Genomic DNA, 26,590 nt, shown 5'->3' on the forward strand with positions numbered 1-26,590 from the left:
AGCTCAATTTTAGTAGATTCAAATAAACTTATGTTCAGTTAGATTTCAAGAGACATGAACTGAATTGCTAAATCATTTCTAAGAGAACAGGAAGCAAAAGTAAGTGTGACTTTTGTATATTCACACTAATGATAAATATCAGCATTAAAACATGGTGAAGTTGTGACAATTATCAGAAGCAAACAGTTCTAGGAGTTTAATAATTCTTTACATCACTAGTGCAGCCCTCACCCATATCAGTAACATTTTCAGTATGCAGAAGACAGTAATAAGAGCAAACTTACCTACAGTAGCTCTAATTAAGGGGGAGGAATCACCAATGTTGTTCAGACATTCACTTTTAATGAAATCAGTTACCCCATTGGGAAAGTTGTGAAAATGTGCTTTTACATTATTCTTCAAGATAAGACCACTCAAGGAACGTGTCGGTTCATCTGCAACAGAAAATAATTATATTCAATCAGCTCATAGCAATAAGACAGATTTCCAGAACAACGCAACAAGAGCAAAGCTTATAGAGAGATATTGATCTGCACTTCCTTATCTCTCCTTCCAACTACACCCATCAATTCACATAGCAAAGCTTTCCAGGTTCAGAGTTCACTATTTCTACTTATTCAAAATCAGCATATCAGTATTACAAATTCTACAATTTAAGCAAAAGTTTTGAATGGAGATACAGGCAAGGAATACATCTGAAGTCACAGGACATAGGAGACTCATGAAAGAAATTGGTCAGCCAAAGACATTCAGACATTCTGATTATATTGACTGACTTGCTGCAACACTGATACTGTAAGAAATTGATGACAAACCTGCTTTCACCAGAGTAAGATATAGAAATGATGTAGGGACTATGCAGTAAATCCTCTACCCCCTACTCCCACAGAAATAGTGTTGAATATTTCTACAAAATAAGGTATTGTAATGCCTTCAGATACCACCTGTTCTACCGATCTATTAATCAATAATTAGAGGGAGAAGAAAAAAAAAAGTCTTTAAACGATGTTAACAGGTAGGTGTTACATAATGTGAACCATAAGAAAAAAGTGACCAGAATTGACCTGAACTGAGTAAGAATTTAAGTTTAGGCAACAATTTGAGTTCTCTTCACTGAGCTCTTTTTGCCTGCAAATTTCGTCTAAATTATTGGGACAAGAGGAGGAATGCAAAAAGAACAGCCTAGATTTTTTATCTATATTGGAGCAGACTCATGTTTGGTTCTTCAACCAAGGGCATGAGTAACTCGGTATCACTTCTGAAATATGCTGAAAGTGAGAGCTGGATGTTCTACATAGAAAGGATTAGTTTATAGTATAAGAAAATTTAAATTTACAGTTTACAGCAACCCTAATCAGCACAGGAAGCTAATTTTAAATAGGATTTTAGCCGCTTGTTTGAATTCTTTTGTGTGAAGCCCTGATTTGGGCAAGAAATAAGGATGTTCGAAGTTCCTTTGCACCAAGAATTAGTTTACATATGGATCTATTCCAGGCCTTCAAAACTATTAAAATCCCAACAGAAATAAGGATAAGCAAACTAAGAGATACAACTTTCAAATAGAAAGTATTTTCAAACTAAAGTTACTGCACCACAACACCAAGACTCTCAGTACACCTGAGATGTCTGACTGATGGACATTAAAGACACTTTCTATTATGATCTGTGCTAGTTAGAACAGAAACAGCACTTTTCGGAAGAGGGGGTTTTGTTTGGCTGATCAGAAATTAATTTTAATCAACTGATTTTATTTGAGTGCCAAAACCAGACTGCCATCATATACTTTTTAATCTTGTTTTTATAGCCATACTTCAGTTCTCCTAAGGAAGCACTATTTTTCATGCCCCATAACTATAAATGTATTGATTTACAAAAAAACGTATCTTTTACATAGAATTCAGTAACTTTATAAGCTAGGAAGCTATCCTATACATACATATTTGAAACAATTCTGTAACTTCACCTACGCTATAGGTTTTAAATACCCACCAACTACTAAACAATGTAAAAATAAAAGTTGTTTCACTTGCACAGCACTGCATTTCAAGGGCCAACAAGTCTTCTGGTAGAATGGAGAAGAAGGGAAGAAAGGGTTTATTATTTTCAACAAAAATATTAAAGACTGGAATAGCAGACAAACTTTTCTCAACCACAGAACTTGGTTGTGAGATGTGACAAGTATTACTACCATTATTACTTGTCAAGTCAAATCAAGTAATTTTGTTTAAAGTTTCAAAGATATCGTTAATAAAGATCAGGTGGAGAATGACCTAAAGAAAGTTCTCACTTGAACTCTTGATCAGCATCAAGTTTGTCTGAAATACTCTCTAAATTAAAAGTAAAATCTCTGCATCAACTCTTATACCAATATAGTATGTCAAACTTTGATTGCTTTACATAACTGTAATCCATTGATAGGTACACACACCTTCAAGAAATCCAGTCCTCTATATATGATTATTAAGATTTAAAGTTGTGCCTGGCAAGGAAGGAAGCCAAAGGAGTCTTCCTTTAATTTCCACATGATCTAAAACCCTTGCAAGCCACAATAAACCATCATTGTCAGCAGCCACAGTTAGACACAGCATACAATAGTTACTCGTTCTATATCAGCCAGCAGTATCTTCTTGGCGTGAAAGAAGTCAGAGTACCAATCAAAGTCTGATTAGAATATGGTACATTAGCCACTAGTAGTATAAACTCCAGCATAAAGGTATTAAACAGTGCATTAAAGAAAAACATTAATCTTTTAGAATGCTTAGCTACAATTACAGAAGTGACAAGGCAACTGCTTCAACTTAATGAAGTAGAGATACAGATACTGTTAAGTTCCCTGTGTTAGAAATAGGCAGATTAGCCAGCTGGTTTACATAAAAATCAAGGTCATGTTAAGGTGAAACTTCAGCACCATTTTTTTCTTCATGAACTATCCTGTGGTATGCAGCAGCATGAAACATCTTAAATCCATTCCTTTAGCCAAGAAAACAGAAAGACTATTCTTCATAATAAATGTGTATCCCACAGACCTGCAACAAGGATTCTAAGGGTTTCATAGTGAAAGTCGCATCTCTGACAAATAAAAAAGGATTTGTGAAGCGAGAAAAAGAATAAAGATTAAAAGCAAAACCAATTATCACCATACTGAGAGGTGACAAGCAGAAATCACAAAGATGGATTTAGTGCTAAATAAACACCAACCACTTGAGCTAGAGAAGCAGCAAAGAATCTGATACTCAGGCATTTAAAAAACCCAAACAACCAAACCACACCATAGTCAAAATCTTAATTTGAGAAAAAATTTTCTGATATGACTGCACAAGGATTTTTATGGAATCCAGGGTGTTCAACAAAATAACAGCTACACTGTCAGAAGACAGTAATGTAGGTCTGGATGGAGTTCTTGCTGTAACACCAAGATTACAGGCAGATGGCCTAAAAGCTGAGTAAGACACTCTTTAGTCTTCATAGATTCTGTGATAAGTTCTGTCAGCCATATGCTTCAGCCATCAAAAAAAGACCACAGTCTTGCCTTCTTCTGTCTCAGTCAACCTGGAAGTACAGAGTTGACAAGAACATATAGTACAAGAAAAAGAAGGAAAACAAAGCAGATATCTGGCATTTGGTATCACCTTTGGTGCCAAAACAGTTCATCAGTGTAAGATTCCCCTCTTACATTGCCCCACTTTATAATAAAACCATATCACATAATCATCATTTGGTTTTCAGTAAATTTTCAATTCCTTTGCAAGACTCAAACACTAGTTCCAGAGTTTAATGGTTTACAGACAGAGCAAATGGACGCATAACCACAGTACACAGGTATCAATTATGTTAGGGCTACTGCAGTCCTTTTAAGAACTGTAGTGTGTCCTCAAACAGCCATATTTCCTCTAACAAGGGTTTGTATGACGTAGGATGCGTATGTGAAAGCAACAAGGTTTTCATAGCTCACCTGCAAGTCCAGGTGAGCATTTGTTTCACCAGGCCTTTTCATCCTCTCTTCCTTTGAACATCACTTCCTAGATTGCAAAAAGAACTGAGCGACTGGGATGATGGTAGTATTTATCCATTCACAGAGTGTGATATAATGATTATGAGCACTGCTCTATTTTGCCCTATTACTCTTGTGATATTGGCAACTTTAAATGTTAGGGCAAGACTTTTTTTAAAGCAAAACTGCTCTGTTGATTTCAGTCTCAAAGCTGTTAAAGCTTTTTCTGAAATAAGCTGTCATTCTGTGTGTTTTAACTAGCGATATAGATTTAATATGTATAAATACAAAATGTGATAAAAATCATGAATAGTATCACTGTTGCACATGAAGATTTCTGATCCGTTAATGAGATATTGGTTGTCTCTTAAAAGACCTAAAACCATAAAAATAAGGATCCCACCAGAGCAGTGTCATATGGGAAACAGAAGATGAACAATTTCTTCTGTCCTAATGTATAAGAATACAGTACAGAGACATCTTCATAAGCTTTCTAGCAGAAAAAGATTTTTTTTTTTAGTGCTTATGCTGGGCTTTTATGTAACCTTAAGTATAACACATTTGGCTTAAACTGGTATGATTTACTATCATGTCAGAAGCAGGATGTTTTAAAACATTCAGTGTATCTGAATACATAAATGACCTTGAAATGTAGTGGCTAGTCTCGAGTTAATCAGTATTCAATTGACTCCTTTGAGTCATGGAAAATAATTCGACACAACTGCCTAAGTTTAGGAACGTCTGTAAGACACCAAAACAAAGCTGGAAATGTTCCGCTCATGCCGAGTGTAGCATATCGAATAATAAGTAACAACAGCTATGCTTCTGAAGACAGTGTTGTAAATAAAAATGAGCTGTGGACAATATAAGAAGGGTGTTGAACTGCTGACCAACAATTAGCTTGCTGGTTAGCTATGGAAGTTTCTGCATTCTAGCTATTAACGACCACAGGTCAATCAGAACACCAGAATTTGTACATCTCTACAGACTTGCAAAACCACGAAAAGTTTAAAGAATTAATTCTCTGATTTCACTCCTACTTTCAGTTTCTCTATTGTATTCCCACAAACTGGTTGTCTCGGCACTTTTCCTCTCTAATGCCATTTTATGTACCACCTCCTGATCCTGCGATTAGATCAGTGCTACAATTCTATCAAGAGCAGAAGAATTCTTAATAAGAAATGGAGATTCAGTGTGATCAGAGTATGATTCACTACAAGGTCCCAAACTATGTAATGAACTCAGGATACTGTTGCAGTTTGAGAACATCTAAAAAATAATGTAATCTCTCTTTGGTGTTTATACGTTGAGGGAAGAAGCCGGGAGGGGCAGGCAACAAGTACCTTAGCACTAAGTCAAGTGTATAGGAAAAGGAAATTATGAGCTCCCCATTGGAAGTTGCTTACGCAGCATTTGACAGCAAATGAATTAGGATTTACAGTCAATCTATCTGAAGAAATGACTTGGTCAGGTAAATAGAAGTTCTGTCACCCTGAATATATCAAAGGAGAATGTTATATATTAAAACACGTGACCATCTGTCACATGAATAGCTGTTGGAACACAAGGATTAATTGGATGAGTAAAATGAGGTTATGTTCTCAAACTGAGTAGTTCAGAATACTGTTCAAACTGCTAAGTGAGTACTGGGAAGCACAAAATCAGGACACTCACCAACACTGGTGTTGTATAGGGTGCTGCGCATTGGAAGTTTTGTCTACTTCTCTTTCTGTCTATATCCTACAGCTATAGCTTAACAGACAGTTGTGTGGTGGCATGCAAGTATAGGTCTTGTTATAAATCCAGACTACTTTGTTTCACTGACTGATACCCTTTCTTTTTTTGTTCTGGCTAACTTTTCTGGAAACTATAACCAAATTTTCAATTAACAGTATTAGGTTGCATTCTGCTGAATGGCAGAACAGAGTTTTGGCACTAGTGGAGATGTTCTTCCTAAGCAGCTGTGCATCTAGCTACAATAATAAAATAGAGAGCATGGACCTTTATACAATTTAATCTTTTGTTATTATTATTTTAGAAACTAATTTTTTTCTAGTATTTGGCTATACAAGAGATCTTGTGTAGGAACAAAGTAACTGATCCTCTGCTACTTAGAGTACCAGTGAAAATGAGACTAAATCTAAGAAGCTTTGATGTGTGACCATGCTGCTCTTGCTCTTCCGAGTCATTTGAAATCAGTTTCTTTAGTTTTCAGTTTTACCTGTGACTTCATCAGCCTCCTTTCTTTGGGGAGGGAGGAAAATGAGGGGAAACTGTAAGTGCTTGCCATTTTGGAATGCTTAAAGCTCCTGAGACTTAAAGCTTGCCAGTCAGAATTACCTCTGATCAGTAGTATCTTCCAATTCAGAGAAGAAGTTATGTAAATGCTTTTTCCTTGGAGATACCAAAATACAAATTTGTACTGTTGAATCTGTACTTGCTTGAACAGCCAGCATGTGCCACTTCAGATGAAGCAAACAATCTCGCTAGAAAGGAATGGTGTTGCCCAGTCCAGTGCTGCAGAGCTAAGCTGTTATAAGTTGCCTATACTGAGCTGAATGCAGACTGCAGTCGTTATTGGTGCATATGACTCTGTCATGGCACTGTTGCTCCTGAATACTCAGCATATCTGAGTAAAATCTTCATGTGGTTCTGAAGAGTGAGAAGTATGTCATTATAGAAGGAGAAGAAAGGAGTTTAAAATGCTCTGCAAAAGCAGTAGTAACGCTTAGCCAGTTACTGATATTAGCATCACTGTGGGATCAAGAAGTGCTTTTATATTGCTTTTTAGATTGCTTTCAGTTATAGATACTCAATTCTGAAGCTGGCCAAAAATACTGTGGGTACTATTAATGGTGGTATTGAAAAAAATTTGGTTTTTTCCTAGGTTCCACTCCCTTTTGGCATTAAAGGAAAGATGTTTTTACTTGCACATGAGAAGTGGTAATGGGCATTCCTTTATAAGGCTAGATTTGGCTGAAAATCTAGGAAGAGGTGGTGATATTACTTCCTAGGAGCCATCACAGCCTAAACCAGACACCAGCACGCAGCCTCATTAATAGAAGGCACCATTTTTTCAGGTAGGAGGCACCTCAGAACTGCACTGAATCAAGCACTGCTTGATGGAAGAAGTCACACCAGCAACACTTTCCCTTTCTGTAGGAAAACACCACATAGGGATGCTTGATACTGGCATTTTAAGTACACATAGATATGACATGAGAAACAACCAAACATCACTGAGTAGGAGTCTGACTTAAAAAAAGCATACAGAGAAATACTCCTTGCGGCAGACTACATTCAGCTCGTAAGATGCGCTAAGGAAAGACTTCAAATAGCTGGCTAAATACCTCCAACTTAGCCCCAAAAAGTCACATTTATTGTGATGCCAAAACAGACCTTACTCAAGACTACCTGAACTTCAGGAAGAGGCATAGCAACAAACCCAAAAGTTTGATAACCTTAAGAATCAAGGGAAAGTCTGAAAACTTCTGTCCTTCTCTCCACAAGCTACTTGAGAGAATATATCTACCAAGACTCACCGCAAAATGCTTACAGTGAACTGTACTTTTGAAGAACCTAAACCAATGCAATTAAGTACATGAAGGCATTAGGCTAGTCAACAGGCCAAAACACTCCAAAGCTGCCTGAGAAGACTCCCAGCAAGGTACAGAGCGTGGACCTGCCTCCAACATAGGCAAGATTCCTCAGGTGGCTTCCTTGCAGGAACCTGGAAACAGGTATCTCCAGGAGTGCGTTGGTCTCCTCTGGAGACAGGTGAATTCTCTGATAGCAGCCCTAGACTCCTCCAAGGTACCTACTCAAAGACCATTTTGTATGTCAGGGGAAGATTCGTGCCCAGTAACTCTTTGGGAATTTTCTCTATGATCAAAAAACTTGTTATTTCACGTGTTCTTTTTCAGTGCTTTCCTTGTATGGGCTTCAGGAATAGGGAAAGAGATAATAATGGAGATCCCATACTCTGATTCTGGATGCTCAGAATAAGGAGCTCCAGGAAAGCATTCCTGAAACATTGAATCATATACTGGAATCCACTGGATTCCACTTGAAAGTTTCTTTCAAGACTTTAAACAAACAAACAAACAAAGGATCTGTCACTTCTCACGTGTGGTATGTATGCCACACAACTACTTAGGATAAGCCTTTTCCTTAAATCTGCACTACAATATCCCTACAGAGGCATGGAAAGGAAGGCTTAGCCAGTATATGGGGAAAAACACTGAATTTTTCATGATATGACAAAATTCATTATCTCATAACTTGGTTTCCCTTAAGATATTTATGTCCTTCAATTACTTTATGCATTGATTACTAAAACTCAGTCAGACTTAAATTTTTTTTTTTGCAATTCTTCATATATCTGAACTTAAGAGAAAAAATGTTTTGCTGTTGTTTAAGTAGGACACTACGTATGTTATGCAGCATTTTAAACTGTAAGGGTACATTAGTCTGACTTGACTTCTGAATTGTAATGCAGTCAGATTCACTCCTTGGCAGTTATTTTAATATATTTAATTATGACATCATGTGGGATCATGGTATCGGGGGGGGGGGGGGGGGGGGGGGGGCGGGCAGGGATGGAGAGTGGTAGAGGGGCATGTGTTTTAAACAGTTAAAAGCTGCTGAACCACTTTTCTTGATTAATCCTGCTCATAGATACCTTCCTGAAACTGGTAGCTGGCAATTTAACACCTGACCTCACACAATGATCTTTTTCTTGCTCAGCTTCAAATATCTTTCAACACCAACATACCAAGAAAGTTCATAATGGAATAGATTAATGAAAACTACTGTCCAGATCAAGTTTAAATTCCAACACTCATGAGAAAACATTCACATCAAACCCGCAAGACCACTCTGGATAATAGTTTATAAAACGCCATTTCAAATTCTGCTTTCAGAGCTAGATGAATTATTAGTGTCATGATCACCAGAAAATAAATTACAATCTGTGTAGACTTCTGGTGAAACGAAAACTTGGCAGGGGGATGGGGACAGGACCTTCCTCCATGGAAATGTTCCATGTCAAAGTAAGGCACTCTGAGACACTGCTCTATCTTCAACTGGTTTGTAAAAATCCAAAGCATTTTGGAAATAAACTTAAAAGACCATCCTCAAAGCCTATGACAAAGGCAGTACTAAAGCAGTGTTCTCAATCCCAGCTCATTCACCTTCAGACTTAAAGTTCATCTCAAGGATTCTGATCCTTGACTGTGATAGCCTTACACCAGGCCATGATCAATCCACTGAAGTAACACTCTGTTGAGACCAAAGACTAGAGTTTCCATGTTAGGATGGAGTGAAGAAACAGTCAATAAAACACAATCCAAGATCAGAATCACAAAGGCTTTGTATAGCTGCAACTGGATAGATAACTAAGGTTATACAGGCCAGCAGAAAGCTACCAGAACCATCATGCATTTCTCTCAATATTTTCCTATTAGCCTAGATCCTGCCAAGAGCCTAGCAGACAGAGGAGAGGGAGACAAGCACAAAACTTCACAGAAACTGTGCGCAAACTAACCGTGTCCTTTGTCTCTTGTCTAAGGATAAAAGGTAGATCTGAGAAAGGACATGTGTGTTTTTGGAATAAGGATAGATACCTTATCAGTAGTTCTGTTCTTTTTTCACCACATAAAGAGGCATTAGGTATGTCAAATCTCACCTAAGAAGTGGTAAGCTTTGACACCATTTCTGTTCTTGCAATTTTTATATACAACATCCACCAGCATGAAGGCCATATTAAGCCAAGTAGAATGCCACATTAATTCTGACCCATATAAAGACAGCTTCCCTTTTTTGGCTGAGCCCTGTGAAGAACACAGTCAAAGAATGGATACATGCAGAAACATAGTACGAATAGTCCGCAGAGATTACAAAGACTCAATTTAGTTTCTCCTTAGAGTTTAACAGAGCAATGTTACCAGAAGTCAACACATTAGTCTTTGCTGATGCAAGTAGGCCAGTGTCACCTCACAGTATGCTGATACAACCTTGCATCAACAAAGTATTATGGCAGGATTATGTCAGAGTCATCACACCCAATGCTCCCTAACAGACAAACAGAACTTATGAAGATTTGAGTATTCTTGGTGAATGACAATTCAAAGCAAATCCAACCAAGTCTTCCGTCATCCCTCATTAGTCCTACCCAAGCACGATATTTAGAACTTGGCAAATACCATGAAAAACACCAACACCAGACTCAGTTATGGCACCTTCAATATTCTGCAAGTTTCCTGAACTAGAAATACGAAGTTAAAAAAAAAAATTGCTTTGGACAAAAGATTATTACTCTAAAAATGTCACTGATGCAGGACAAGAGCATCTCTGAAGCAACAGCTGCTTCTCATCAGTCTCACAAAAGACCTGGTGTACCTGTGAGAGGAATGAGTACAGTCTGGTCCCATACACCTCGTCTTGGAAGTTAACTTGCTACTTCTCCCCAACTTGCTTACCCGCTCAACCCGGCAGAGGTTATTTTTTTTTCCTCAGATAAAATAGCTTTATACAACCATTTTGCAATAGTTAGCATCTCCCACTCTTCATCCAATTCCAAACAGATTAATGCGTGTAAACATTAAGAAGGGGAAAAGACTACTGGATAATCCAAGGTGATCTGTTGGGAAGAGAGATTCTCACACATCGCTAAACACACATCAGCATCTAGAACCTCAAGCTCAAGTGGTGAACAGAATGAAGTATGGGAAATTAGCAAGTAAGGCAGTGCTAGAAAACAAATTTGGGGAAAAAAAAAAAATGTGGAACAACCTTCTTGTCACATCCTTTGTACAAATTCCAGATCCTACTACTGGACTCACTCCGCTTTTCAATTTTTCTGTTAATGGTATAAAGCACATGGTATATCTACACCAGCACCTTGCTCAAAAATTTAACAACCTGGCTGATTCAGGTCTTGAAAGCTCGCTCTCTCAAACTCAAGGTATTCCCCCAAGGCCTTACAGATGATCAGGAAACTTCCTACATAGAACATGTAAAAACATTGGGATATACACCAGCCTTCAAATATGAAAATATACTTTCTTCCTTATCTGTTTCCTTCCTCCTGAAGTAAGCTGACAGCACAAACAAAATCCTAGTTAAAACTTAAGATAAATGTTCCTGCTGATTCTTTGAATGTTCCAAGGCCACATGAAAGTAAAATCTAATTCAAAGTGAAAAAAGCAAGCATCCAGAAACCCAGAGGTGAAACACTAGAAGGCAGAAAAAGTACTGGTAGCAGGACACTAAGGAAAAAAAACAGAAAACAACTCAAACAACTGAACACATTAATTACAAACAAATATAAAGAAGCCAGATGTGCCAAAACAGATCCTGAAACAAGTTTGTTCCACTGTCACAGACCTCATAAATCAGTAGCTGCAGTACACTAGGAAGACAATCTTTCACACACCCTGATCATTACTAAGGAATTGTCTCAATTTATCAACTGGTAGAGGCTACACAGTATGCCATATGCAGTTGGACTAACATCTGTAAGAATAAGACAACAGTAAGTAACCAGTTGATTTCTAACTGCATTTTACTAGAATTAAGACTTCAGAATGAAGATTCTGACAGACATCATCTTCGGACAACTCTAGTATGTGATCTCCAAAATATGTAACATTCTCATTACTAGGGAGATCATTATCATAACTGTATTTAGCAGCATGTTTTATAATGTGTATATAATCATGATTCATCAAAGTTATTCCACAGTTTCATTGCAGTCTGATAGAGATATGACTCTCCAACATTTCTGGGAAGATTTCATAGGACATTTAGAGTGGAATCTATTCCAAGGCTGAAACTACGAGCACCAATAAGTTATCAGGTTTTTTTCCACAAAGGCTCCCGAGAGGATAAATGAGTTCTACATGACTATGGAGCTCAAGCAACCAGCAAACTGACTATAAAGCATCAGCTTCCTATCTCTTTCAACCTAAATAAAAAAAAAAAAAAAAGAAGGCAAACCCCCAAAGTAGTAGAATAGAACAGTCAATATCTCAAGAACTTACCTTCAGACTTCAACTTTGTAAGAACAAAAATCAGGTAGTTGTTGAAATCTGGATACTGATTGAGTTGTTCTAGTTTCTGAAGAGAAAAACTGTTAAGGAAAGTTGAATCTTCACACACCGCATTTATAGCTTTCTGGATACAAAGATTATTAAATTAGTTACGTACTGCTGCATCATTTCAAACAGCTGTGACTCTAAGCTTACAATATACAGTATATGAACAATCTAAAAACAAACAGTTTCTGTAATTTTCTTACTGAAGCAACAGCTTTTAGTTATGGTGAAATCTGAAAAAAATATCCAGGGACAGACACAGAAATTAATAGATCCTTAAAAGTCTTTGTAAAGCCACTAAAAAAAACAACTTCCCCTGTACAGTTTTGGATTTCAATATTTACATTTAGAAGCCCGCCAAACCTAAGGAATCTACTGAGACACAATCCCATAATACATCTTTTATTCCTCTCCACAATAAAAGCATTTCTGCATTAAAATACAACAGCTATGATTCTGATAAGCTACTCATTTTAATATTAGACACATACTTCTTTATGATGCTAACTAGCCACAGCCTGAACTTTCAGCAGTGAGAACGTGTTTAATTGTAAATGCACAGATAGTTGTACCAAGAATTTCATGCTTATCCACAGTCTCATTTAAAAAAACACACAAAACCCAACAAAATGATCCTTAACTACAGGAAGAATGATTAGGTTTCTGAACAGCTGTGGAAGTACGTAGTTGTTTTTCCTAAAATTTGTCATTACTTCTACCTCAAATTTCCCAGTATTCTGCCACTGTTTGGTTAGAGCAGCGATCTGGCATTCTCCTTGTATCCTGTTCTCACACCCTGGTACTAACAGGTATTCTGCTCAACAATAATATTTTAAGTCAGTGCCGTGTCACCTCTGTTACTAAACTTAGTAGATATCATCAGTATGCCAAACAATCAAGACATTTAACAAAAAATTATTTCTAGAAGAAGTAAGATTATTTGCTCAATAGGCATTTACTTTACTTGCTGTTCAGCTAAATCTCTAAACATTTGAAGTAGCTAAACCTTAGCCAAATACATGTATGTTAGGACTTGATGGCCCAGTAAATCCCTTCCAGTTCTAAAGGATCCATTTCCTTCCAATGACCAACAGCCAGCGTCTCAATCACAAACTCAAGAAACTTCATTTTTAGATATTTAGGCTGTTTGCATCAAATAGTAATTTTGCTAGAGAAGCCTGCCCTCTTTCCACTTAATAAGAGAGTAAAGCGTACTTATCACAGCTGCAAGCTCCTCTGCTGTGGAATACAAAAAGATGGAATGTAAACAGGAGGATGGTCAGGGCAAGTGAAAATAATATAGAACACTCTACATGGACCCTAGAAATGAAAAAACACACATCCAAAGATTGTTGTCAAAGATGTCAAGCCAAAGAGCTCTTTCTGGAACAGCCAAGAAGTAGGGTAGCACGTTTTGAAATTTTTTTTCTTCTTCTCCAAGCTTCAGAAACATAATCAACAAAACAGTCAGTTGAACATTACTAACAACTGTGAATTCCAATGGATCAAATAGGAAGCAGCAGCAGAAGTGAGCAGAAAGAACTGAAAGAGCAGTATTTAATAGAAACTTAATGAGAAAATACTTAACTGGTCTAGGAATCAAAGAATAGCTTACAGGCCATATTTTCTTAATAACTTCATCACCTACTTCGACTTTTTCTTTTTTACTTGAAGAAACATCTAGTATCTTCATTTGAAAAATAACCGAAGCCTTACCAATTCATAACTTTGTTAACGAAGGGTTTTGGCTAACCTGTACTCCCCACTTTGTTATATTTGAGTTCGAAGCATCCAAATGTGCCAAAACAATGTCATAAAGAAAGAGCATGACAGAATCAACACACTGATAATCTTGTCAAAAATGATGGACTGAGAGTAGTTTAAATGTGAAACCATTAATCACCACCCTGCTGGACATGCTACTAAGTAGCATCCTACAATACAACAGCCATCATAAATATTTTGTGGAAACAGTCTCAAAGGACATATATATATTTATTATTTTTTTTAAATTACAGGACACAACCTGTCAAGTTGTACTAGAACACTTTCCCAAACTGATGTATAACGCAATCGTAAAAACGTGCCACCTTTCTAAACTTTACGGGCCAACATATGAAGACCTCCTTGAAAGCACAGGTATCTCAGCACAGCAGGGAGTTACCACTACCATTTAAAAAGAATTTCAAACATCAGTTAACAGCACTTTTGTTCAGAAAATTTCTGCTCATCTTCAAGACAGACAGCATCACCTATATTGCCCATCCCACACATATGCTGCTGTTTTTCAATAAACAAGCAAACCAGATGCTATTATTTGAAGCAGAGCTTTAAAATGTAATTTTACATTAAAGCTACACTATAAACCCTGTTGCTATAAACACTTTTGTATTTTAAATAGTAAAAAGCACCAGTTTAAGTTTGGCGCATTATCAGAACACTTTACTTAGACACTTCTGTTTCGGGTTTTTCAAAGAAAGCAACAGCATCTTAAAAATCTGAAACATAGCTGCAAGAACAAAATGATCAAGACAAAAACTACGTTCACCTTTCAGATAAGAGCAGAAGCCTCCCTAAGCTTGATCGCATCTGTTACGAAAGCCTAGAAGTGGAGCAAATTTGGCTTCAAGCTAAACTTTTAAAATAACATAAATATATATACACACACACACATATATGTTCTTACCTACTTAAACAAATTCTGTTGCTTTCTGTGAAGACCTTCAAGCAAATGCCTTAAATAAAAAGGGATCAAGCTGATCAATTCATATCCTTCACAGAATTTCAGGACTTCTAGATATTTTAATGGCTAGCTCAAGGAGCAGGAGACAGTAGATAAGGGCCTTATTTTTCAAAACTTATGCTTATATTAGTCTTAATTTAAAATTTTAGTCTCTCAATCTTTGCTCCTTAAAACCTTGCTACTTCATCACTTACACAATCAAGAGGGACTTAGGGTGGTAAAAAAGCTCAACAATCCACGCACTTACACCAAATGCACTGCAAAGCGGCAGAAGCAGCCACATACAGTAGATTTCCCCCTTTCCGTGAATTTTAACGACTGTAACAAGAAGTATTTCAGGCTCAGGCTTCCAGGCAAGCAGAAACAGCCTCACAATGTAGCAAAATGCGCAGTGTCAGAGCCAGCCGCCAACAGGGGCCTGCAGGCAGCGGCTCCGCCAGGGCACTCCCCCCACCAGCTACGGCTTTCGCCTCGAATCCCAGCGCCGGATTACCTCAGGAGGCTCCTGCTCGCCCCCGCTTTGCCGCAGGGACGACGGGTACCCCGCGCCCCGCCGCCTGCTCTGCCCGGCGGGCCGCGCTGCACCCCCGGCCCCCTCGGCGGGATCCGCCAGGGCGAGGGCCGCGCTCCCGCCCCGCCGCGGCTAGGGGCTGGGCGCTGGCGGCGGCCCAGCGTGGGGGAGCCCGGGAAAGCGGCAAATACCGGAGGGGCCGCGCTAGAAGCTGGGCTTTAAAAAGAAAAAAAAAAAAAACCCTACAGCCAACCAACCCGGCCCTTGGCTCGGGGCTCGCAACAGGTGCCCGGGCCCCCGCCGGGGGAAGGCGGCCCCGCGGCCCACAGGCCGCCTCGGCGGTTCAAACGCCGCGCCACGGCCCCGCGCTCCGGCGGAGGCTCGGCCCACCGCGCTGTGGCGGCTCCCCGGGCAGGCCCGGCCGCCGCCGCCTGCCGCAGGGCCGGCCTGCTGCCGCGCAGGCCGCGCTCCCCCCGCCCGCCGCCCCCGGCCTCCCTCGCGGCCGCCCGGGCCGCCGCGGCTCCGCTCCACCCGCCCCGCCCGCGCGGCGCAGGCCTCGGCCAAGGATACTTGTTGCACGGCTCTCTGCGTGGTGGTGTCCGGGGACTGGGACTCCTTGAGCAGCTGCAGGATCTGCTGGAGCCCCTGCTCGTCGGGCTTCCACTCATACTCCATCTTGGCTTGCTGGAAAACAGCAGACAACAGGCGGCCGCGGTTAGCGGCGCGGCAGGGCCCAGGCCGGGGGAAGCGGGAGGGCGGAAAGGAAGGAAGGAAGGCCGGGGGGAGGGAGGGGACACCGCGGCGCCCGGCCCGCTCTGGCTCTCGCCCCCACAGCGCACACCCCGCCAACAGCCCGGCCCCGCCGCCGGACGAACGACACCGACCTGCTCCCGCAGTGCTCCGCGCCGAGCAGACTGAGTCACGGAGAATTTGTAACCCGGCCCGAAGAACCGCCTCGCGTCCTCCTGGGTCCTAGCGCCGGGCACGCCTCCGCCCGCCCGGGCCGCCTCGGGCCCGCCGGCGCCGCCGTCAGCCTTTCCCCGGTGCGTCCCACAGGGTCAGGAGCCTGGGGGCGACAAAACGCGGGCCCCTCAATCCCCGCCAGCGGGAAACGGGGCACCTCCGCCCCAGCCACCCGCCCGAGAACAGAGAGAAACCTCCAGGAGCCGCGACAGGCGAGGGGCGAAGCGGCGCCCCAGCCCCCGCCCGGCGTCCGGGAACAGCTGCGGCCGCGCACCCGCAGCGCCTGGCAGCGAGCGGTGAGGCTGCGGCCCACGGAGGAGAAGCGGGGGTGCGAAGGCAGACCCAGGAACGTGGTACCTGCGTTGCCGTCTGCTGTACTTCTACGCGATTTGCTTGAGTGCTGAGCAGACCTCAGTAGTTCTCAATTCCACGTGTAAAGAGGGAATAGGACCAACTACGCAAGAAGGGGGGGAGGGGGAGAAACTAAAAAGAAACCCCTTTGAATACATAGTGTATTTTATCCTTAGCCTCAAAATATATCAGGGGAGCTCTCAGGTCAAAATCAGCAATTTAGATACATATATACATATGTATATATAAAATACCTATGCATTACATGCATATTTTTATATTTAGCTTTTTTAATATATTATACATATGCTAGTGGGTAAAACAAGAACATATGCTGCTTAAAACTGGTCTAAAATATGAAAATGAAAAACAGTAATTCCTTGGCTTTTTACGATCTTACTTTTAGTCACTGTGTTTGTAAGCATCTCTCTGGACTACATGAAAACTAGTTTCACTTTCTGCTGCTTCTGCTGCAACACAGAGCTCCGTATGAGTGCCGCACATCACAGCCTTACAGAGGCATTGAGGACAGGGAGCATTAGTGATTCATAACGGTGCATCTCAGGTAATTTGTTTTGTGGCTCCTTGTCTCACCTCCCCAACACTGACAGTCAGCTGTCCGGTCTCAGGTGCCAAGAAGTGTCCTGAGCCAACTTTCCTTCTGTTACTATGAGCCGCTATTCTTGAAGAAGGAGATAAAATTAGTACTGCAGTCTCCAGCAAAATAGCAAAAGGAACCATCACAGGCAACAAGACAGGCAGCGTACTTGTAACATCTACATATCTGGATAATGAGGACGGTGAAAGAGGGTACTTGATGAATCAGGAAAGCACACATACTGGAATAAGAAGCAGGAAACAGCTAAATAGCAGAGAAGTACGCAGCACAGCACATGAGAACAAAAACAGTGGAGAAAACAAAAACAGCTTATAAAAAAGCAAGAAATGGGACATGTTTCTTAAGCTCTTCTACATAAGCAATTGCCATACTTATCACAGGGTTGTTTGGGAGACAGACTACTAAAGCAGCACACCTCTTGAAAGCTCATTGCACTGAAATATCTACAAGACTGAGTCAGTAAGGTAGGTGTGTAAAGGCATGCCACCAGTTGCTAGGAAAGATGGGCACAAGGTTTATATGAGATTTTTGTGACCAGAATCTGCACTAGTTTCCCTCTAGTACAGGAAAGTGTCAGAACAAAGGATGTGGACCCAGGCTGTTAAAACCTATGTTCATGGCTTGGACCATATGGGCAGGAGAGCTCTCCATAGTGATGCTTGCACAGCTGGAGCAGGTAAAAGCTGAGGTCCAACAAATCACGGAAGTGCTAATTTGGGCCTCATTCCCCTAACTGCTGCCTTACCAGGAAGCTTATAGAAACTTTATTATCTTTGAGACTTCTGTCCCACTGTCAAGTTTGTTTGAAATTGATTAGAGCTTTAGAAGTTAATATTCAGAAATTTTGACACAAGGATTACATTAGTCTAATTTTATCAGGAAACAAAGTGCGCTAGACAAAAATAACATTAAATATGGGAAACGAGGGAAGAGACCAGAAAGGAAGGTTGAAAGACAGAAGAGGAAAAAGTGGGAAAAGAAGCAGGTCATGGATCCATAACTAAGAAAAACATAGCTTTCTTTTCCATGGATGTGATCAGAATTAAATCCTGGCAAGATCTTTCTGCAGTGGAAAAGAGATAAAAAGGCCTACAAACCGGAGTATGAATGGGAGCCTCTACAATTAGTAGAGACATCTAAGTGCTTTAAACGCTCATTCTCCAGGATAGGTTCCTGCTTAGGTTCCATACAGGATTCTTTGCTACTGGGAACAACTCAGCATATATAGAAATCAAAGCAGATACCTCACCTTGCTGGATACTTTCTCTTCTTCATCACTACCTTTAAGTTATTCTTACCTATCTCTAATCCTTTAAATTCTGTAAGGAAGCAGGAGAGGGGAAAATAATTTAACTGAGTCAATAAAAAAACTTCAGACTGAAAGCAAAGAACATTACAGAAAAACAAGAAAATTGTCTCTCTCTGTATCCTTTGCCTCTTTGTTTTCTACTACCTATTTCCCTCAATCCAGAATCTTCTCGTATAGAAAGGAATTCAGAACAATGTTAAATGAAGTACCACGCAGAGGCATGAAGCTACCATTCAAAACATAAGATGGCCTGGTTAATCCCACTCAATCAGTAGAATGCACCAGAAATAAATTTGAAACACTTCACCTATATATCTTAAGAAGCCAAAAGTTCACTGAAGACAGGAGCCTTGCACAAATGCTGAGGCTAATCTTTGATTTCTCTATTGATGTCATGCACTAGCCAGAATCCACTGGTATCACAACCACAATATCCAGTATTATACAACAATGTGTAAAATTAAAAAAAAAAAATCAAAAAACCACACCAAACACTAATCTATACCTTTAATTAATTTTTTTCTCCACAAGCGTTGCCGTGTTCTACTCAAGTATCCACAAAAAGTCCAGAAGTAAATGTTTTGTCTTTGGTTTTGTTGCCAATACTCTTTCCGCTTTCTCTCTCAGAACATCCCATTAGATCAAGCTGAAATGACACGTATCTGGCATTTGTCATACAAGGAAACAAAAGGAATGGCTACAATATGTAGCACTGCTAGCTCATTCAAAATCCAGTAGCTAGAGTAGTAGCTCTGAATGCACGAGGCAGGCTTCAATTCTTGCCTCTTCCTAGGGTGATGAACCCAATCTTTTTTCTGGAAAGTGTCCTTAACATTACATTAGAGTGTACTTGGTGCTATGTCTTTTAATATCTCCTGTTGCTTTCCATTATGTTATAAACAGGCATTAACAGGAACTTGGATTAGGAACTGTTCTAATCAGCAACCTGTATAATAATTGACAGTTAAGAGACAAACGTAGACAGCACAAATAGGAGATTCATAACAGAATACCCTCCCCACCCCTCCAATAGTCTCAGTGCACTGAAAAAACAAATAGGAGACTGGTGCAAATCCCTCCTGACAACCAGACAGAAAAGAGATCTGCACTACTAGGAAGATGTTTCATCCCTCAAATGCCACAGCCTCCAAGCTGTACCTTTGGGAAGTACAACTTCTCGCTGCTAGCGATTTTGAAACTAGTTTCAAATAATTATTCTCTAATCAAAATTAATTCTCAAATTTGTCCTAATTTCAGAATTATTAGACAGTTTCAGCCACTTTACCATTTAGAATATTTTTCCCAATCTTTAGCTTTACTACATTGGTAATACTGGATTTTATTATTTTTTTCTTTTAGAGAGAATTCTTGTCACAAAATTCAGGCAATGCTACCTGTAAAACTGGTATTTAATAATGGGAATCAATCATACAATCCATTGCTAAAATCCAGGCTTCCAAGTTTCCACGCAGACTGCTTATAGTGTGTCTCTGTACCTCTGTGTATAGATTTGTATGTACAGAGGAAATAACTGATATTCCATAATAGCTTTCTGTGTAAACCCTCTTATTTCAGGTTAAGAGTGATGTGGATTAAACTAAGCAGAAAAAAAAAGCTCTCATAACACAGAATAAATGTGTCTATGCGAAGGAGCTCATGCAGAATAGCTACTGCTGTATTATTTTGCAGTGCCTTGTGCCTGGAGACATGCCCTAAGCTTTCACATCCAGCATATCAAAGCAGAACCCATACTAAAACATTTAGTGCAGTCTTCCTGAGTTCAGCCATATGGTACGAGATTAATATTTATTACACAATGATTTATTTGAATAGTCTTCAGAAGAAGATAGTTTGACCCTGTGAAGCAACAGAGGTTACTGAGGAGACAGATGGAAAGACAGTCTGAAAGGATTTTCTGTCCATGACTGAAATGTCTATGAAATTAATTTTCTACTTTTCTAGAGTTGATTGGTTATTATAATAGAAGGATTGTTTTAAACAGAAGTCTGGGGAAACTTTAGGAACGGAATCTCTCTCTGGCAACTCAGGACACCAAAAACATTTTAAGAGTTCTTTGATGTCAGATGATGACAAAAGGCTAAAACAGTACCAACAGGAAATCCACCTAACCAAAGATAAATCCAACACGATCCAATGTACAATGGTAAGCCTTGGACTAAAGTAAAACGTTTTGTGGAATGCATCAAACTAATAATTTACTTCATTGGTAGGGTTTAGATTATCTTAAAAAAGAACTTATTTTCTTCTATCTGTATGGAGCAATTTGATAGCAACATTCAAAGCAGCAGACATATGGGCTTTCAGATAATACAATTTCAGATCTGGGTACAGTTAATTGACCTTCATTTCCTACTGTCATTCATTCCCTGCGGCTGGTAGGTCTAGGAGTAGAATAAGAAGCTGAAGAAACTAAGAGAAATTATGTTAGCTTCCTACCCTCCTGAGACAATTCCAACTATAATTGGCTTTGTCTTATGTTGCGTATCACACTAGAAATTGTATGTGTACAATTGATCCCATAGTATGACACCTCATAATGAAGCTGAACTCAAATTTCCTGGAACACTGGACATTTTAATATTGGAGGCAAATAAATATGTAATGCAATTTGCTCTCCATGGAATATCAGCTTGATGATGGAATTTTTCCCCGGAGTACCTACAGGTATAATGTACCTGCTCAGGAAATCTGCTACACTGGTGCCTGTGAGAAAGGGAGAGCTGTTCTGGCTTATCATTATTGTGGCATCACTGTCCACAATTTCATGGTTTCTCTTCCTAAAGGTGAAGAGCAGTATTTCTTTTTGCAGATAATGTCTGTAAAAGCCTGCACTGTGGAATCCCATTGAGCAGATGAAATAGTATGCATAATAACCTGACAGCCTGTAATTCCACTCTTCTGACAGAAGTATGTTCCTTCTTTATTTAATGAATACCTCTGCTCCTCGTGCATCCAACGAGCATAGAGGAAAGAGTATAGCTATGTAGTTTCCTTATACACAAAGATGCAAAACCACCACACCATTGCAGATAAAATGGGTGACAGGCTACAGCATGCACTAACATTTGATGTTTTGTTGAACAATTAATTAAAACTTAATGCAAGTTAGGTTTACAAACATCAACACACAGCACAGGCTTATGTACAAGTCAGATCTGAAAACCAAGTCTACTGCCATTGTTGGGTTCAATTAGATACATGTCATTGTCAGCTGCAGAGACAAAAACCTGTTAAGCTTTCACCAATTTGGAAATCAGAGTGCTTTGAATTCTACTTTGATAGGAAGAAACACTGTTCTTATAATTCACTAGAAGTCCAGCTGACTGAACAAGCAGTAGACATAGCACAAAACTTCAAAGATCTCTGGATTTAAAATGCCTTTGACCAATTAATCTTCTGGACAAGGATACATCTGGATGCATCACCTCTTCAAACTTGCTCTTACTTCATTTCCACAGCTAGAGATACCAAGTGCAAAGTTACTGTGTTGCTAATGATTTGCCCCAATGTAACCACACCTGCTAGATATTAAAATGGCAGTACATGTTCTTAATGCTGGCAGTCATAAAACAGTCTGAAACGGAATGCAGGGCTGTTGGAGAAAATCATCACCTCCTGAATTTGTGACAGAAGATATCAGATCTACCAGATGAAGTCTAAAATAGTAAAACTTCTCCCCCACCTTTTTTTTTTTTTGTCCTCCAGGACACAAGGTTCTTTCTCCAAATTCTAGAGTACTTTACTTGGCTCTCCTACATGAAACATATGAACCTCTGTAATTGCCTAACATGAGAGGGATTTTTGAAGGCATGGAAAATAAAGATTAACAACGGACTGGGAGGTGAAAATGGAATGCTCGGCCCTGGGTAACAAGCCTCACTCATTACTGTAACAGGCTAAACCTATTCCAAGGGGGTAAGTGAGTATGCGAAGGCAGGAGTCATTCTTGAAGGTCCAGAGTCTTATTTAAACCTCTACTGTCAAATTTCCTGTCTATGATTCAGCAGGTGCTTTTTGCTAGCTTCAAAATCTTTCAAGCAAGGTTAGCATCAGGTACACATGAACCCTAATCAACTCCCTATTTAAGTATACGATAAGGTTTTTTTCTCTTAGCTGTGGGAGGCAAAGCAGCTGGTGCCTGCTGCAAGATTTTTGTTGAACTTAAGCTTCTGTAACTGATGATTAAGGCTGCCAGAGGTAAAACCAAAATGATAGATAGCTTTTGAACTTGTTCCTCATTCGTAGATTAGAACTGAGACTTTTGAAATACCTGAGAAAAGCAGCAGATATAATTTGAAAATGAAGTTATAGCTGAAAAAAGCCAAAACCATGGATGAGAATGATACAAGATTGTGAGAAACGAGATGCGGTTCATAAAATTCTAGCATTCACTTTCATTCATCCTTGTCAACTAAAAGAGATTAATAAAAACAAAGAAACAAACAGATGCAAGACTCCTATCTCCACTTACTGCATGTTTGAGAAAGTGGTTCTAGCGCCTACAAATCTTAGAAGGAAAGCCATAGAATGAGAGACTCCATGGTGCCTGTTCCTCCAACAATGGCTCAGCCATGACAGACAGGGCCTTTGCGGGACGCCTGGTGGCGTAGGCATGTGGTAAACATCTCTTTTTCAAAAATGTTTAGAGATGACTTCATCTCCTGCTCCAACAATAAGGAAGAAGTACACCACAGCAAATGCTAAGGAGAGTACACCTCATCATGGGGTAGTGCCAGATTTGGGGAAGTTCTTGGCCCTGAAAAGAGTGCATTGCTTCTTTAAAATTAAGTTATTCATAATTATTTAAAAAAAAAATAACCTAAGTAAGTGGTGATCTGTTTTAAAGCTAACTTTGAAAAATCTGCACTATGATGAGCCAAAATACATCATCAGTTCTCTAACTGTAGTCAACACATACTTTAATAAACCAACCAATTTTAATGCAAATTATGTATAAATCACTTATATATCCCCATAAAAATAGTTCACTGGTTGTACAACACCATCTTAACAATCATAAATAATAATTACGCAGTAGAAACATCTTTGGTATATTTTACATTAAAATGTAAAAATTAGGAATCTCATTAAATAAGAAACAGAACTTGTAAAGGTACTGAGACCCTTTTGCTAGGAGAAAGAAGTAACAAATAAGACACATGGTATATTTATTTGCAAGTATGTTCTGATGCATAAATGAGATGAGAATTATCTACTGAGGAAAAGAAAAGCTACGAATGTAAAGCAAAATTAAAACCAAATACACAAAATTCAGCTTCTTGGCCTTCTGATTTAAATTATTAAAATTAGGGGGTTTTTACACTGTTTAAATCAGACCACCATCTTTTCACAGTATGCACCAGCACCAACTGTAAAGAAATGAGTACAAAAGATGTCTCAAAAAAACCTGAGGAGTCTCCTCCAGTCAAAACCCATCAAGCTTTACTACAAATTCAGTATAGGGGTCAAGGCAAAAATGGTATTTGGAGCACTAAGAACTGATTAGTCAGGATTTGGTTTTATTTTTAATTCTTGGCAAAATATCTTGCATCCAGGATGCAGAGAATTCATGATGACACACTCACCTACTTTTCTTCCCCTGATTTTTTCTGAAACATAGTCAATGTGTATTAAAACACTCACACACAGAACATGCATTAAGACTGCAACTGTCAGTGACACTACCACTGTCAGATCTATCATTGGTGGCAATCCTGGTGCTTTAGTGATACTTGCAATACTGACAGCAATATTGTAGGCTAAACCATTATCACTGATCATTGTAACAAAAGGTTAGTGTATTATTCCCTGGATGGCTGATGAATGTCCTTACTGCATGAAGTGGCTTATGTAAGGTCCTTAAGATGCTGTTGCCTCAAGGAGGTGACAGTATTTGGGTTTATATTAGTCCCTGCCTGACTCCAGCGATCTGGTATCCATCTGTATAGGGACTAATGGAGTCATATACGAATTGGTAGGGACACAAATGGAAGAAGACTTAAAAAGCTTCAGACAAAAACTGGAATTCAATCTTTTATCCTGTGATTCTCAGTACAGTTGTTTGGCCTCCTCTAATCTCTAATGTCAGATAAATATTCTGAAATTACATACTGCTGGAAAAGAGTGAGCAAATTATTACTCATCTGGAATGGAGCCCCCTCCAAAAGAGACAAAGCTGTGCATGTGATAATCAGTGAGGGGAGTTAACTGCTCAAAGCATACACATAAACAAAAGGAATGATGCCCTAACCACCTGAGTCAAAGAAGCAAAACTCTTAAGGTAAATAAGCAAATAGGACTTGTTTGATCTCACGGAGACAGCTGAAGACTGACTGCAGACATTCCTTGTCTTTCAAGCCTCAGGTGAAGGAGAGGGTAAAAAAGAATGAAGAGTAAAGGCAGAAGTACAGACAGCCCCCTGCCACCCCCAAATTGTTCCTACGTATACATACACAGTGGAATTTGCAGACACATTAAAAACAATGCTTTTGTTCCTCTGAGCATCAGTATTTTTAGATGCAAATAATAATATTAGTTGAATTTATTATTGTTCAATATAAAACCCAGTATGATCCAAGTGCTTCAACATTAACCCAGCAGGAATTATGTGAGACAAATACAAAAGAATAGAGAAATACCTTTCAAAATTAAAACAGTATTAAAAACTCCTTTAGAAAATTTCCAGTCGTCATCCAACCAGAACAATAAAACTCACTGGATAATCTGGTAAGGAAAACAGTATAATCTTAGCAGTGAAAACTATTTCAATTAATAGATGCACACTGAATATCTTATACAAATGAATGTTTCAGCAGAAGAATGCTTCAACTTTTTCAGTTTAAGCATACTCAGTCATATTTTAAATGCTCTAGGATATGACATCTGAAGATGAGATTTAAGAGAAGTCTTGGACTTTCAATTAAACAAGATATTCAAGTTGATACAGCTTGAAGCCAACAGACATCACAGAAGAAAGCCTATATAGTTCTTCTGCACAGATCTTCATGGACCTTTCCAGCAACGGGTGTTAAGAGAACACCGAATAATTCCAGGTAGACAGGTGGACTTACACTGTCTGGTGAAGAAAAGGCACAAATACAGGAAGTAATTAAAAAAAGTAATGTATAATAGTATAATTCTTCCTGTATTCTCTCATTTCTACCCTTGTTTTTTAAAAAAAAGCATTCTCACAACTGTATTTGTAAGACCAGCTTTGAAGAATACTGAACCAGTGTAAAGGAAATTGCAATCAAGTCTGAATTCAAGCAATGCACCTAAGCTAAAGCTTGTGCCCTATAGTGGCTACATTACTGTTTCAACACAGATAGAGATTGTTGTTGTGTAGATGAATAATCAGGTAAAATTCCTTGGGGAGTTAATGCAGCCTTAGCCAAAAGCGATAGACATTAAAAGTGCTACCAGTCCCCTGAGCAATTATTTTACCTCTTTCTAGTTCAAATGCAGCATTTCATGCCAAAAGAAGAAACATTAAATTAAATTTTTGGTTTCTAAAGTACATTATACATTCAGGTCAGAAAAGCCAGGTAAACTTAAGGAATCTGAACATGTGAAAACGTAATTTGATGAGGAATTTCATTGTCATTCTTACTTGAGTTGTAAGTTTTCAATATTTTAGGCATTTAAATACTTTAATGTTGGTTCATGAAAGATATCAGAATGGTATTTGAATCAGAGATTAGCTGCTGTAATTATGAGTCTAAATAGCTATATATGTAAAGTAATTGCCTTAAAATGTTACTAAACACAACCAATACAAAACAAATATTTCAAGGTTTTTAGATGTTTGTTTTTCTTTTTCCCCTTACCCAAAGGTAAGGGAAATTTATTTAGTGGAGAAACTGTAATTTAAAATAATTCAATTTACTGTAAATGCACAGCTCATTCAATACTTTAAGGCCATTTTAATACATTTTTAATAAAAAAAAGGTTGCAAATAGCTTCACCAACTCCACTGAATAAATTTGT

General features: G+C 39.2%; 1 protein-coding gene across 1 annotated transcript in view; it reads right to left on the reverse strand.

Annotated features, from left to right (window-relative positions):
* Positions 1–16,043, reverse strand: part of TNPO1 (transportin 1) — a 52,854-nt gene extending 36,811 nt beyond the window's left edge. Inside the window, exons 1-3 of the mRNA XM_059833435.1 lie at positions 15,912–16,043; positions 12,034–12,109; positions 285–434 (exon numbers count right to left, since the gene is read on the reverse strand). Coding sequence (XP_059689418.1) covers positions 285–434; positions 12,034–12,109; positions 15,912–16,016 — 331 coding nt within the window. The 5' untranslated portion in view covers positions 16,017–16,043. The remainder of the gene's footprint in view (positions 1–284; positions 435–12,033; positions 12,110–15,911) is intronic.
* Between the last annotated feature and the right edge of the window lie 10,547 nt (positions 16,044–26,590).

The sequence above is a fragment of the Gavia stellata genome, chromosome Z, assembly GCF_030936135.1.
Source record: "Gavia stellata isolate bGavSte3 chromosome Z, bGavSte3.hap2, whole genome shotgun sequence".
NCBI lineage: Eukaryota > Metazoa > Chordata > Aves > Gaviiformes > Gaviidae > Gavia > Gavia stellata.